Source organism: Spermophilus citellus, assembly GCF_964194105.1.
Source record: "Spermophilus citellus genome assembly, chromosome: 2".
NCBI lineage: Eukaryota > Metazoa > Chordata > Mammalia > Rodentia > Sciuridae > Spermophilus > Spermophilus citellus.
The window spans coordinates 7,877,709-7,892,434 of NC_138183.1; the positions used below are offsets into that span (position 1 = coordinate 7,877,709).

General features: G+C 59.7%; 1 protein-coding gene and 1 long non-coding RNA gene across 4 annotated transcripts in view; one reads left to right on the forward strand and one right to left on the reverse strand.

Moving 5' to 3' along the window:
- Nucleotides 1–1,229: 1,229 nt before the first annotated feature.
- Nucleotides 1,230–7,331, reverse strand: LOC308640933. 2 transcript variants are annotated; one of them, XR_014020386.1, is made up of 4 exons: nt 5,623–7,331; nt 4,109–5,518; nt 3,542–3,862; nt 1,230–2,027 (listed from the first exon to the last, which is right to left on the reverse strand). It is a non-coding gene; the product is annotated as an uncharacterized lncRNA (long non-coding RNA). The 2 variants fall into 2 exon arrangements; XR_014020387.1 differs by having other exon boundaries at nt 3,542–3,901.
- A 159-nt stretch (nt 7,332–7,490) lies between these two features.
- The window catches only part of ENG (endoglin), a 31,660-nt gene continuing 24,424 nt past the window's right edge, over nt 7,491–14,726 (forward strand). The window contains exon 1 of one of the 2 annotated variants that reach the window (XM_081278955.1): nt 7,491–7,890. In XM_081278955.1, the coding sequence (XP_081135081.1) occupies nt 7,824–7,890 (67 nt within the window). In that variant the 5' untranslated portion in view covers nt 7,491–7,823. The remainder of the gene's footprint in view (nt 7,891–14,726) is intronic. The other variant, XM_081278956.1, reaches the window with a different exon arrangement.

A 14,726-nucleotide genomic window follows, 5' to 3' on the forward strand; every position in this document is an offset into this window, starting at 1 on the left:
GCACACACTCCTCTTGGGAACCAGTGTCGTGTGAGGTCAGTGCGGGGGGGGGGGGGACAGCCCGAGAGCCCCCGGGGGGGGGGGTCCCACCACCACCTTGTGTCTTCGCCCTGACTTTGTCAGCACAAGCAAGGCCTAGTTTATGAAGAGCTGACCTGGCCCAAGTGATCCAGCAGGCACCCCACGATCTCTTCACTCACTTAAACCACCACAGGGTCCTCGGTACCCGAAGGGGGTGGGCACCGAGGTCCACCGCACTCAGGTCCCCTCCATGGAACGGGGTGGTGCTCACACAGAGCCAACGCACATCCTCTGGTGGACTTCATTCTATTTGTTCACTTTTTGGTACTGGAGATTGAACCCAGGTGCGCTTAACCACTGAGCCACATCCCCAGCCCCTTTTTTTTTTTCTTTTTTAAATAATTTTTTTAGTTGTAGATACATTCAATACCTTTATTTTAACGTGGTGCTGAGGATCGAACCCAGTGCCTCACACATGCAAGGCAAGCGCTCTGCCACCGAGCCACACCCCAGCCCCCTTTTGTTTTTTATTTAGAGACGGGGTCTCCCTAAGTTGCTGAGGCCCTTGATAAGTTGCTGAGGCTGGCCTTGAACTTTTGATCCTCCTGCCTCAGCCTCCCGTGTTGCCTCTAGATGACTCGTAACACCCAAGACAGCGCAAGGGCCTCATCAACGGCTGAACTGCGTTGTGTCCGGATGAAGGACGGAGGAAAAGAAGTCTGTCTGTCCATGTTTAGCAAGGATCTAATTTTTTTTCCCAAATGCTTTCCATTCCCAGTTGGTTGAGTCCATGGACAAAGAACCTGTGCTGGCGGGGCTGAATCATCCTCTAATTATCTGTCATCTGTCTATCAGTCCTCTCCTAGATATGAATCCAGATCTTCTCTTTGCTGAAAACTTCAGTCTACAGTTAAAACCGCAGTCACCTCACCCCCCCAACCCCGTCCTCACCCCCACTGGACCCCCGTGAGAGCCCGGGGCGTGCGTATCCCTCAGCCGGCAAACATTCTGGAGCACCTACCATGCTGGTCACAGAGGCTCATAAGCCCCCAGGCTGCTCCCATGCAGTTCCCAGAGCAGGGGAAACCCACGGGCACAGGATCCCCTGCTGCGACTCAACCAGACCAGAGGTCAGAGGGACCCAGCAGCACGGCATCCCTTGAGCTGGAGCTCTGGGGCCTTGAAGGGAGACCCTCCTGCCTCTGCCTCAGCCTTTCAAATGGCGTCCCTCTCCTTTAATCTGGGACAGCAGGGAAGGGACCAGTTGCCTTATGACAAGTCCTTTTCCGGCTCCCTCCTGGGGCCCTTTAACTTGCTCCTTGGGAACGGGCGGGAGTTGGAGAGGCTGCGCAGGTTCAGGTTAAGCCTAAGGGACAAGGGGGACTGGGGGTTTGAAGCAGGCGGGAGGCTGGTGGGCGGCTCCTGCGGTCTCCCCGGGAGCTGTTCCGGCTGCGCTGGGGGCTGGAGGGGGGGGGGGGGCTGCACCACGGCCACATCCCCAGCCCCTTTTAGCTTTCACTTGGAGATAGGATCTCCCCGACTTGCTGAGACTGGCCTTGAACTTCAGCCTCAGGCGCAGGGGCTGACTGGGCAGGTCTGGGTGGGATGGTGGCGCCCAGCCACGGGTCCTCAGGCCACAGTAGCTGCTCTGCGGGGGCTCAGGAAGACAGAGTCGGCGAGGAAGGACAAGAAGGGCCCAGGGAAGCAGGAGGAGGGTCCTTCCTGGGGTCAGCAGTGCGTCCCCACAGACTGAGGTGGGCGTGGCAGGTATGGGTCCAGAGGCCCTTAATGAAGTCACTCTTGTGGTTTCGAGGGACACTTCTGGCGTGGCTTGTTCCAAGGTGCGGGGACATTCTAAGAAGGGGAGGAATTGATGCCTCTATGACGGGGGTCTCAGCGAGGGCGTGCTCCTGGGCAGGGCTTGCTGAGGTGGTGGCCTTAGATGCCCCCCGGACTGCACCTCCATGTCTTGGCCTCTGGGGTCCCAAGGGCCGCGGCCGGAGGCACTGAAGTGGGAGAGGAAGGAAGCTGGGAGCAGAGGAGGCCAAGGCTGTCGCCTCCCAGCCGCAAGAGGGGCCTCGAGTAAACAGGAAGGCCTGGCGGCTCCACACTGGGGGGGCTCTGGAAGGGTGGGGGCCGGGAGCCCGACTGGACTTGCGCGGCCTGTGAGCACAGGCTTCCTCTCTGGGGAAGGGGGCTCAGAGAGGTTGAATGGCTTGCCCAGGTCACACAGCGGGCTGGACCCGTGCTTGCCTCTCTGGCTCTGGCTTCCTTCCTGGGGGCCAGGTGTCCTACCTGGGTGGCCCCGTGACTTACCCAGTGTCAGCCCCTCTCGAGCCTCAATTTCCCTTTCCATGAACTCAGAGCCCTTACAACTCAGTGGTTCTGGAACCCTGGCCCAGTGGACCCTCTGCCTCCTAGATGGGGCCGGTGTCATCAGGAGGGCCACCAGTGCCCAGGGCTTGGAGGCAGCAGGTCCCTAGGCCTCTTCCTTGGGGAAGACTACTTGGGGGGCTCTGCTCTTCCAGCACAGAGCAGCATACAGGGGGACCCCTGGGATCAGCCTGGATTCTTGGAGAGACACTCCCCTTCTCCAGAGACCCCGTGCCTGGGCCCAGAATGCCACCTCCCATGCCCCGGGAACTCAGGGTCATCACCTAGGAAACCTGGGCTGTCAGCCAGCATCATTTATTCCACAAGCATCTACTGAACACCTGCCAAGGGCCAGGTACTTCTCCAAGTGAGGGATCCTTCCTTTATGACCCTTCTGGTGTAGAAGAGGAGACACACAGAACGTCTGCATGTCAGCTGGTGATACGCCACCCAGAGCTGCTAGCAGGAGGAGAGGCCATTTTAAATGGTCTGGGAAGGTCTCTCTGACCTTGAGATGTTTGATCAGAGACTTAAAGGGTGAGGGAGCAAGCCCCACAGCTACAGAGTGTTCAGGGAGTAAAGCAGCACATGCAAAGGCCCTGAGGTGGGCAAATGCTTGGCATCTCCAGGGAACAGCCATGGACCAGGGTGGCTGGAGTGGGGTGAGCCAGGGGGAGAAGAGCAGGTGAATTTGAAGAGGGGCAGAGGAGCTCATTGGCCATTTGAGAACTCACTCTGGCTTTTACTCTGAGTGAGTTGCCAGTGGAGGGCAACTGGGCAGAGTGGGGTGGAACCTGACTTGGCTGGAACAGGTTCCCTCAGCAGAATGGAGAAATGTCGGGGCAAGGGAAGGGGCAGGCAGAGCTTGGTAAGGAGATGATGACAATATTCCCAGAGGACAGTGGCCATGGGGGACAAGAAGCCACCAGGGTCTGCAAACCTGGAAACCTGGGAACTTGAGGGAGCACCTGCAGGGGACGGGGGTGGGGGTGGGGGACGGAGTCAGAGTTGATTCCAGTGAAGGGGGCCCAGGCAAGAGGAGGAGACCCAAGTGAGCACACCACAGAGAGGGACGGAGCCCAGAGGTGGGCGCGTGAGGTCGGAGGCGACCAGCCAGGTATGACAGATGGGATGTGAGGCTGTTTACCTGGCTGAGGTCACCAGAAATAGCACATCCCAAACGTCAGCAGGAACAGGAATCCCCTGGGGACCTTGAGAAAATGCGGGTCTGACGCAGGGCCTGAGGGTCTGCCCTGAACCGAGATCTGGAAGACGCCTGCGACCGGGCTGCGGGCCACCCGCCACCACTGCGGAGCTTACAGCCAGAGCTTACAGCCAAGACCCGCTGGTGGGTGCAGGAGCCTGCAGAGGGGCTGGCGGGCCGGGCGATGGCACGGGAGTCCCAAAGGTCCAGACAGGTCACACGTCCTCCCGTTATCAGCCCGAGCCCAGGATTATTTGTCTCGTGCTGGAACATGACGTCAGGGTCCTAAAGGTCTGAGAAAACCTGATTTGGGAGTGAGAGTCAACAGAGAAGGGAAGGGGCTCAGGGGCCATCTGGGGCGGGTGAGGAAGAGCCGGTGAAGACAGAGATAAGGTGAGCAGGGAGGTGGGAGGGAAAGCGGGACAGAATGTTCTAGAAGTCAAGGGAAGAAAAGCTGGGGCCTGCGTTAGTTTCTCCCTCTCCCTCTCCTCAGCCCACGGCCTTGCACACCTGAGACTGTCCCTCCACTGTGAGGTGGGGACATGACGGTCCTGGCCCACTGGGGTGGCTGTCAAGTGGCACTTGGCACAGGGACAGCAGACACGTGGTGGAGTGGTTCCTGTTCTTGTTTGGCCATCTGCACTCCTCCAGGCCAGGAGGCTGCCCTCCCTCCCATTGTGCAGAAGAAGAAACTGAGGCCCAGAAACTAGAAAGGTCTTGCCGGGCCCCGGCCAGTGCAGGGCAGCGCCGGGTATCCAGACCCCCGTCCACCTCTCTCTCCCCTCTGCCCGTGTGGATCTGGCCCTGCTGTTGTCAACAGCCCCTGGCTCCAGGCCCGTGCTGGAGCCGGACAGCCGCCCGGGGGTCCCTGGGGGCCGCCTGGAATTCCTTCGGTGGCCAGGGGCCAGGGTAGACGTGCTGCATCCCTTCCTGTGGCCCAGGCCTCCCAGCCGGCCGGGAGGAGGAAGGAGCAGCATGTGAGCATCTGCCCACGGTGGGGCCCAGGCGCAGGCCTGGCCGGTGGCCATGTGTCCCCTGGCGTGTGGATGGGCGGCACCTGAAGACATCTGTACAGAGCCCCAGCAGGAAACAGATGGCACACCCCCGGGGGGTCTGGGGAGGGGGCTCTTCCCACAGGTGTGGGCAGGCTGTCGGGACCACAAGGGACTGTGTGGACCCCGGGCTGGCAGTGGCCTGGGGCAGGGCCACCATCAGCCTGAAGGGCGAGGAGAGGAGCTGATTACCCCGAGAGGGCCAGCCCAGGCCATCGGGGGCCAGGGATCTGCTGGGACCCTGCAGGCAGGGCCTGAGGATGGGGGCCCTTCCGCTCTTCTCTCCGGCCGTCGGGGTGGGGTGGGTGGGAAGGTGGGTGTCCCCAGGATGGAGAGTGCCTGTGGGGAAAAATGGAGGACGGTAGCCCGAGGTGGCCCTGGCCACAGGCCACCTGAGCACTGAGTTCTCTGGGGTAGAACAGCTGGCCCCGGTCAGGCCTCTCCTGCCAGGAGCCAGGCCGCTCTCCCTGCCTCCGTTTCCCGACCCTCACCCCTGCCCAGCTTCCAGGGACCTCACGCTTCCCACAAATATATCTCATGGGCAGAAGGCCCTGGGCTCTGTGAGGGGACGCAGCGGTGGAGAGGACACCAAAGTCCCTGCCCTCCTGGGACTTCAGTGGAAGGCAGACACCTGTGGCTGGACCCCACCCAGGCTGGGGCGCTCAGGAGCTAGAGGTGACCTGCCCTCCTTGGCCAGCCGTCCAGCTTTTGGGGCTCCCGATCTCTTCCCCTGGTCAGGGCTCAGGCCCTTTGGGGCCTACTGGATTTCTCCCCTTGGTTTTCTGCCAGTTTCCTCTGGTGTCTACCCCGAATCTCTCCTGCTTTCTGTGCAGTCCTCTGGGTGCTGTGTAGAGCCTGGTGAGGTGGACTGTGTGCAAAGAAGGAGGAGGTTTGAGGGGTCCCTGGTACTGCCCCACACCCCACCTAGACAGCGATGTCCCCACCCTGTGATACCCCAGCCCCTGCACTCACTCCAAACAGGCTCAGGCGGAGGCGGCGGGGAAGGCGGCCAGCCTGGCGCCGGGCGGCCCTGGGGTCTCCAGGTCCCAGCCAGGGTTCACTTAAGTCTCAGGGATCCCCAAGTTCCTCTTCTGTGGAAGGAGGGCCCACTGCACCCGACGGTGGCTGGGAGGACTCGGGGCTGATAAGGTGAACGCCTAGGGCGGGCCGGGCACCTAGCGCTCAGCCCCAGGGCCTGGGTTAACTGTCCCTGGGGCACAGACCCCGTCGCGGCCTGGGGAACCTCCAGCCCCGTCCTTCCTCACTAAGCAGCGTCTGCCTCGAGGTGCCCCTGCTCTGCCTCCACGGGGCGGCCAAAGGCAGGGAGCTGCCGCCACCCACGTGGCCTGCCTGCCAGGAGGGGACCCTTGACCCCCAAGCTCATGCTGCAGGGAGCTGGCTGGGAGAGCAACCCTCCCGACCCACCCGGGCAGCCACACCCGGCCTTCCTGCCCTGTCATCTCCCTCAGAGACCAGCTCCCGGCCTGCTCTGGTCACTGGAGCAGGCCAGCAAGCGGGGGAAGGGCCCAGGCCGACCCCTTCCCCAGTGGCTCCCAGGGCTCCGGCCTTCTCCCTCCCGGGCCTTCATTTCTCCGTCTGTGACGAGGGCGGGCATAGAGGGATGATGACCCTGGCTTCCTCTCACTGTGGTCCTGCACCCAGAGCCCAGCTCGGCCAGCATGCTTCAGCTCAAGAACACTCCGTGACTCCCAGCGTTCCCTCAGGATAGAGTCCAGACATCCAAGGCCCTTCCAGAGCAGAGTCAGAGTCTCCCTGTCCCCACCACACCCCTGCCTGGCCCACAGTAGTCTGACAACTTCCTGCCTCTGTCCTCTACCCAGGCTGGTCCCCCAGGCTGATACACCCTCCTTGCCCCTCTTTTCTGGCCAACTCACCCAGTGCCCTCAAAGGGCGGGCCTACATGCCAGCCTCCGGGGCAGCTCAGGCTTCCCTCTCTGGCTCTCCTGGGCAGTGATTGGCACATGGCAGACATATAGTAGGTTCTGACGATTTGCAGAGTGAACGTGGGGCAGATCTGGAATCATACCCCGGTTCCGGGAGCACAGTGCATGAGCACCTCCTGCATACCAGCCTAGGGCTCCGCACCTTCGTGCCCTGACCCTGGAGACCTCCCCACAGCCGGGAGAAGGTGGCACCAGGAGGCTGGGGGTCGAGGGCCCAGCACTCCCAGCTCAGAGCAGGTTTGACTCCTGGGCCAGCGGACTTCAGAAATGTCCTGAAAGTTGGTGTCTCCTTGGTTTGGGCCTGTCTTTTGCCCATGGGGCAGACATGGGTGGTTAGACACAAAATGTGTGGCCCGGGCAGGTCCTGTGTTCTCTCTGGGCCCAGAGACCCCAAGCCCCAGCTGATCTGCTGTGACAGTGTGGAACATTCCTTCCCCATCTCAGGCCCTGAACAAGGGGCAGCAGCCCAGTGCATTTCGCAGACTGGCTTTGGTGCCCAAGACCTGTGGGATCCCCAGCTGCACCACGCTCCCCCAGTAGCTCTCTCCTCTCCTCGGGTTTCTGATCTGCAAAATGGGAACACCCAGCCTGTGGGTTGCGAGTGCCCATGGGTGGCTTCAGCCCAGGCCTGGCCCCTGAGAGCGCACCTCTGGGGCTGTGGGGTGACCGTTCACTTGTGGGGTGGCCAGACGACCCCCACAGAGTGCATCTGGGGTGTGTGGGGAGATGAGCCTGGAGCTGGGCCCTCCCCCACACCGCCTCTCCCACCCCAGGGCCCCCCACCCAGCGACAAAGCCTGTGGCACTTCCTCTACCCGCCTGGCAGGCCGCCTGGCCCGGCCCCTTCTCTAAGGAAGCGCATTTCCTGCCTCCCTGGGCCGGGCTGGATGAGCCGCAGCTCCGCACAGCGAGGGTCAGACCCCAGCTTCCATCGGCGCCGCGTCCCCGGCCAGGCCTGCTGCTGTCCACGCGAGCCCGGCGCCCTCTCCCCGCCACCCGTCGGCCAGGAGCCCCGGCCCAGTTTTAATTCTCTTGTCCACTTCTCCTGCCCCTTGGCCACCACCCAGAAGGCTGGAGCAGGGACGTCGTTGCTCCGGCCGCCTGCTCCCCTCGGGTCCCCGTGCGAGCCCACGCCGGCCCCGGCGCCCACCTGCAGCCCTGCCCCTGGACACTGGATAAGGCCCAGCGCACAGACTCCCGGGTGGACAGCATGGACCGCGGAACGCTCCCCCTGGTCACTGCCCTGCTGCTGGCCGCCTGCAGTTTCGGCCCCACAAGTAAGTGCCCAAGGACCTGGGTGGGGAGGCTCAGCCCCAGGCCCAGCCCCAGGTGTCCCGGCCTCCCACACATGCTCAGCTGGTGGTTTTGGGAGAGGGGGACCAACAAGTCCAGTTTGCTGAGACTAAGGGGTTTCTCGGGGGGAGGGACTTTCAGCATTAATGTTTTGGACAAAGTAGGGCAAGTTATCTATCTTGACCTTGATCCCTGGGTTCTGTCCCCCTGCTGTGTCCAGCTCTGCCCTGGAAGTCCAGGTTCCAGAATGCTGTGCAGCCCAGGAGGGTTCCCAACCCTCTCTGGGCCTTGAGCTTCCCATCTAAGGAATGTGTGGGAACCATCTCGGGCTCTGCGTTCAAACCTCACCTTGTTACTTCCTTGAATGTGATTTGGGGGTCCACCTTTGGGCCTCTGAGTGAAGTGTGGGTGGCTAACAAAGTTCCCCTCCGGGGTGAGCTCATGCTTGCCGGAGGTGACTGTTATCGTCACTGCTGTTGTTGGTTACTAGCTGTAAATTCCTCTACCGTCCCGGGTCTTTAGGGTGCCCAGGCCAAGACTGCTCTCCCATCTCCCTCTCCTGCTCCCCAAGAGGGTGCAGACCCAGGCCAGGGCTCTTCTGGGGCTCCTTGGCCTGGGGTTTTCTCAAAGGGTCATGACCTATGTGGCCTTCAAAACTGACCAGAGGAGAGGTCCTGAGGAGTTGCTGACCCCCAGCCCGTGCCCCACTCTGTAGACCCCTGCTTTGTCCTGCCCCTCAGCTACCCCTCACCCGGGCCCCCTCACCCACCTGTGCACCATCCAGGGACTTCCTCACAGGTCTCGGGGGCGGGGGAGGCCAGCAGGGAACCGAGAATGGGAGAAGGGGTGGGGGGCAGAGGCAGTTTCAGACACCCCCTCCCCACTTCCTTCACCCCCCAAAATTTTATTTTGTTAATTCATTATTTTCGTGGTCCTGGTGGTGGAGCCCAGGCCTCACACATGCTGCAGGAGCTGCACGCTGAGCCACATCCCAGCCCAACCCAGGATTCTAAAGTCCCTAAGAGTCGAGCTCTTGCGACCTCACTGATAGACTAGAAATGGAGTCTCAGAGACACTAAGTGACTTGGCAGGGATTTGACTCCAGGCCTGTGGCTACCCAGAACATTTGCTCCCAACCATGTATGATAGGGGAACCCCACTTGATAAGGGTCCCCATGGCCCTGCAAGATGGTTGCCATTGTCACCGCATTTCGTAGAAGAGAAAATGGAGGCATTGACCTGCCAAGTCCGCAGAGCTGAGACAGAGGCCCACCTGAGCTCCAGGATGTGCCTGCAGCGCTCTTCCTCTTCCTGCTTAGAAGAAGCCCCGCGCTGCTCAGGCCTGGTTTTATGGGATCAAAGGCAGTGACGCAGGGCAGAGGGTCAGCAATGGAGGTGGGTGGGAGAGACCTGGTCTGCGGCACCTGTCCGTCCCCTCGGGGTGTGCACACGCCCTTGGGGCTGACTCCAACCTCATCTCGCCTGTCAGAGAGGGGTGGCAGAGCTCAGGGGCGCCATGACCTGGGACTTGCCCACAGACTCTAAGTGCAAATGACCTCAGGGCCATAGGAATAAATAAGCAGAGTAAAATAACTAGGAGGGAATTTTGATATTTATCACCTTTTGCAAAATATACAATTTCCTGAATTATAAGTTTGTATAATTGAAGTTTTAATAACAGTCACGTGTAACTACCATTTTGCAAAATGGGAACGGTATCCACCTGCTCCCGGGAGGAGCAGGGTCAGGACCCCTGGGCTTACGGGTGTCACGAGCATCCAGTCTGGCTCACTCGCAGTCTGGGCCGCTGGGACCCACCACGGAGGGCAGATGTGGGCCTGGGCCAGGGCAGACCCAGATCTCCAGCCGCAGAGGGGCAACGCAGGCACTGTCATTCAGATGGAGGGGATGAAGGCAAGCTCCGATACGAGTCGGTAAATCTTTGTATGCTCCAACCACTGGACACTGGACGCCACCTCAATGTCCGTCAACAGGGCCCTGTTCAATAAATCATGAAGCGGTGGGACATGATGGGTCGGCGGATCTAGGCATCTGCGGCTGGGGCCGGGTAGATAAGTGTTTGGAACAGGCTGCTAGGAGCCCCTCAGCAATTCCATTCCTCTACAACAGAAGGGTAATAATGCCTAGGGAAAGTTCTGGAAGGAGGTCCACCCATGTGACTATTCTGCAGCGTGGGGGACTTCCTCAGACACATTTTTCTGTCATGTTGATTTTTATTTTTTAAGAACAAGCATGTAGAGATGTTTAAAGAGCCTTTAACCTTCTGTTTGCTTCAGTCTGCCCCTCGAAGAAAGGAGACGGGGGGGGGGGGTGGAGAGCTGGGAGGGTAGCCCAGTGGTCAAGCACTTGCCTGGCGGTGTGGGGCCCTGGGTCCACCCCAGCCCACAATAAAGAAGGAAAAAAATGGAAGAAAAGTCAAGAGAAAAGAAAATAGGCAAGAAAGAAACCAATCACCTCAAACTCCCAGGCACGGGGAGAGATTGGTGAGTTGCTGACTGCTCTCTATTGAGATTTTTTTTTTAATATTTATTTTTAATTTTCATTTTTTAAGGTGGACACAATATCTCCATTTTATTTGTATGTGGTGCTGAGAATCAAACCCAGTGCCTCGCGCACGCCAGGCGAGCGTGATACCACTTGAGCCACATCCCCCACCCCGTCTGTTGAGATTTTTAAGATAATTTTAATCCAGGCGGACTAATATTTGGGGGTCTTGTGTACCCTTCTTGTGTCCCCAGAGGTTTCCATGTTGCCCAGTGGGCTCCATACGCATCCCTATTGCAGTTCTAGAATATTCTGTCCCTCCCACGTGCCATCGTTTGCCCGGTGACTCCCTCATTGATGACGAATTTAGGTGTTTTCCCTTCGTTTTAGTTATGAATACCACCGAGGCACGTTTGGGTTCCTGCACTTTTCCTGTGTTTTGGGTTATTTCCCTTGGATGGGGTCCCAGGAGCGGGTGCGGGGCCGGGCCGAGCTGGGTGGCTGGATGGAGCAGTGTTTCTGAAGCAGCGTGTGGAGGGTTTGCCCGAGGACGGGGCAGAGCTGTGCCTCGGGGCCTCCATGTGCCGGCCACCTGGCAGGGTCTGGGACTTGTGGCAGAGCAAATGGTGACACAGGACAGACACGCTCTTCTTCCAGCTGGACTCTGGGGCAGGTCCGCACTTGCCAGGGGAGAGGATGGAGAGGAGCAGTGTGCGCTGGGGGTGCGGCCTGGCAGGTAGCCATGTGACCACGAAGACTGTCCCGCGCCTCCCGCTGAGGGACAGAGGGACTGGCTCCGGGTCGCCTGTGAGTCTTCCCTGGGCCCTTGGAAGACAGGCCTGGTCCCTTCACTCCATTTTTGGTGGATCTAGGTGAGAGGGGGACGACTAACTCTCCTGTGACCTCAGAGAAGGACATGGAGTTTCTCTATGAGTGACAGCTCCAGGTCCCGGCCCCAGCGGCCTGCTCCAGAGCCCAGCTTCTGCCCCTCACCTCTGGCGTCGGGGCTCTGAGGACTGGGAGAGCTGGTCGCCCTGGCCCTGGGCACCCCCAGGCTTCGGGGCACCAGTTCTACAGACTGAGGGGGACCCACATCCAGGGCTGGGCCGGCTTCGACCCCTGGGCGGGGTGGGGTGACGAGATACACTGCTGACACTCAGGCCGGGCTTACTGTACGCCTGCGCGGCTCTGGCCATATGTATGCACTGTCAGGCAGCCTCTGCGCCCTGAGCCCTGAGCACCCAGAGGAGATGGACCAGGCAGGGAGAGGAGGTCACCAGAAAGGAGCAGCTGGGGCGTGAGCCCTGGGCCTAACCACTGCACCGCACTGCCTCAAGGGAGCCCATCCACGAGCTTCCTGTGGCCCAATGGTCACCCCACCCCTGCTCCTGTCCCCAGGATGGCCCTCCCACCTCGGGCACAACCCTGGGGCCCTGCCTCAACCCTCAGTGGCCCCTCAGCACCCTGCCCTCTCTTCTGCCTCATCCCCAGAAGGAACCTTGGAGCACGGAGCCCAGGGCAGCTTGGAGCGGGTCCTGTTCCTTCCTTCTTCTCCCTGCCCTGGACCACAGGGGGACTGAGTCCTAGTACGGCGAAGGGACTTGCTGCCAGTCCTCCAGCAAGTGAGAGGCAGGCCCCACCAACCCGTTCCCCACGTGAGCGCAGCCCGCCTGAGCCTGGGCTCCAGTGACCTGGACACAGCGTGGGTGGCACTTGTCCCTCCTGGAAAAGCTCACTGGGAGTGCAGACGCACAGACGGTCAGAACAACACCTGGGTGCGTGTGGTTCTGGAAGGGCGCAAGGACGGGGGGTCGTTCCAGTGAGACTCTCACCACAGGGTTTTGAAGATGAATAGAAGTTGGCCAGGGGCCAGCCCCAGGATGATTATTAGTCGGAGAAAGGCCATGTTGAGAACGAGGAGGAAGCCGTGTGTGGAGGGAAAGCCTGTGTCCCCACTGACTGTGTTTGCCTAATTGTGATGGCAGTTGCCAGGCCCTGAGTGCCCTCCGTTCATCAGGAGTCAATGTGGCATTGTGTGTCTGTCACCTTAGGGACATGCTCACCGCTTCCTTGGGGAAGGTGTCAAGCTTGTTGTCACCATATTGTCCAGGTAGCATCACTGAGGAGTGGAAAGGCAGCTGGAAGGTGGCGGATTCAGGATCAGAGGTTCTGGTTGTCGTTGGACTCGATATCTTTACTTAATTAATTTATTTTTTGTGGTGCTGAGGATCGAACCCAGGGCCTCACGCAAGTAAGGCAAGCTCTCTGCCGCTGAGCCCCAGCCCCAGCCCCAGATCCCTGGTCTTCCCAACTCCCTACTTTGGGTTGCCAGACGTGAACTTGACCCTACAGGTGTTGGGAAACTGTGGGAGAGACGGGAGTAGAGGGGAGTGGAGGCCTCACTCGTGGCTGAGATATCTGTGAGGTTGCAAGGCACCCTGAAAGGAGTAAAGGGTGGCGGGGAACTGAAGAGGGGACAGATTTCTCTGCAAAGAAGAACCTTGTTAAAAGCTATCTGCCCTGAGCCAGATGTGCTGGCACATGCCTGTCATCCCTGTGGCACGGGAGGCTGAGGCAGGAGGACCACAGCTTAGCCAGGCCAGAAGCAATTTAGCTAGGCCCTGTCTCAAATTAAAAAATAAAAAGGGCTGGGAATGTGGCTCAATGGTTAAGTGCCTCTGGGTTCAATCCCTGGCACTCACCTTCCTCCCCACCAAAAAAAAAAAAAAAAAATTAGGAACAAAAGTGATCTGCCCTTGTATCGTGAGTGAGCCTTCACAGCAGTGGTGTCCTGAGCACCTATGGCCACTCAGGTGACTGCATCCAGTGACACACAGGCATGAGGTGTGTGCTGGGTGCTAGCTTGGCTGTCAGGGCTCGAGTCCAGGCTCTGCCACCTAGGAGCTGATAGCCTGGGCAAACTCTTCGACCTCTCCACTCTTCACTTTCCTCCAGTCTCTAGAGGCCTCTGCGAAGAGCAGAGAACTAACTCAGGTGGAGCCTCAAGGCAGCCCCCCAGGGGGACTCCCAGGAGCACTCAGCCACATCCTCAGCCCTTTTTTAATATTTTTATATTTTAATTTGAGACAGGGTTTTGCTAAGTTGCTTAGGGGCCTTGCTAAGTTGCTGAGGTTGAATTGAACTTGTGATCCTCCTGCCTCAGCCTCCCCAGCCTCTGGGGTGACAGATGTGGACCACCATGCCCGGTTCCCAGGAAGCATTTTGGAAGCCTCTGCCATAATGATTGTGTCTGCAAATGGGGAAACTGAGGCCCGGGCACTATGCAGTCTCTGGTATGCTCAGGAGGAGACTCAGACTGGCTTTTTTTTTTAAAAAAAAATATTTATTTATTTATTTTTTAGTTTTCGGCGGACACAACATCTCTGTTTGTATGTGGTGCTGAGGATCGAACCCGGGCCGCATGCATGCCAGGCGAGCGCGCTACCGCTTGAGCCACATCCCTGGCTCTCAGACTGGCTTCTGCCCAGGCGGCCAGCCTCTGAATTCGGAGGCCGAGCTGGGATTTGACCCAGGCCATCCATCTCCATCCAGAGCTGCTTTTCTTGCCCCCAATCCTCTGTGGCTTCCAAGAGAGGTTGGCAAAGCCCCAGAGGTGGCTGTACGCTCAGGGGTAGGGAGGCCAGAGGAGGGGAGAGTGTGGGGAGGTGGCTCCAGGGTCTCGCTTGGGAGGCCGGGTCACCCAGGCCCCCAGCGGCGGCGCCTCCTCCGACTGGGTCCCAGGAGGCCCTGGTGTTCCCTTGGTGCCAGGGGATTGTTTTCAGGCGTCTGGGCCCGCCTCGGGCTCCAGGAGACAGGCCCAGGCGTCACACTCCCTCCTGTCTCCCCATTCTCCGTCTGTGGGGTGGGGGTGGCCAGGATTCGAAAAGGCCCCAAAATAAATGGACCTCTTATCTGATCTCCCAGCCTGGCCCGTTATCTGATCATTACATAATGGCCAGGCCTGTGGCCTCTCCCGGTGGCTGACGGCATGGAGGAGGTGGCCCCAGGCGGCCCCGGCAATCCGGGAGGAACTAGGGTTCCTGGAAGTCTGGGGAGGGGGCAGGGAGAGTCGGAAGGGAAGGAGGGAGGCACAGCGCTGCTCTGCAGGCCAGACCCCAGGCCCCCTGGGGAGGGGTTCCAGGTCCAGCTGGTCAGCCACAGGCTGTTTATCTGGTGTCTCCTGCTTCGCTGGGCCTCAGTCTCCCCATCTGTACAACCTGGTTTGGACTAAGGAACAAGGTTCAAGCCTTGGGGGTTAGAGGGTCAGGAGTGGAGACGGCAGGAGAGGGTGCCAGCCCTGAAGCTATCGGGTTGA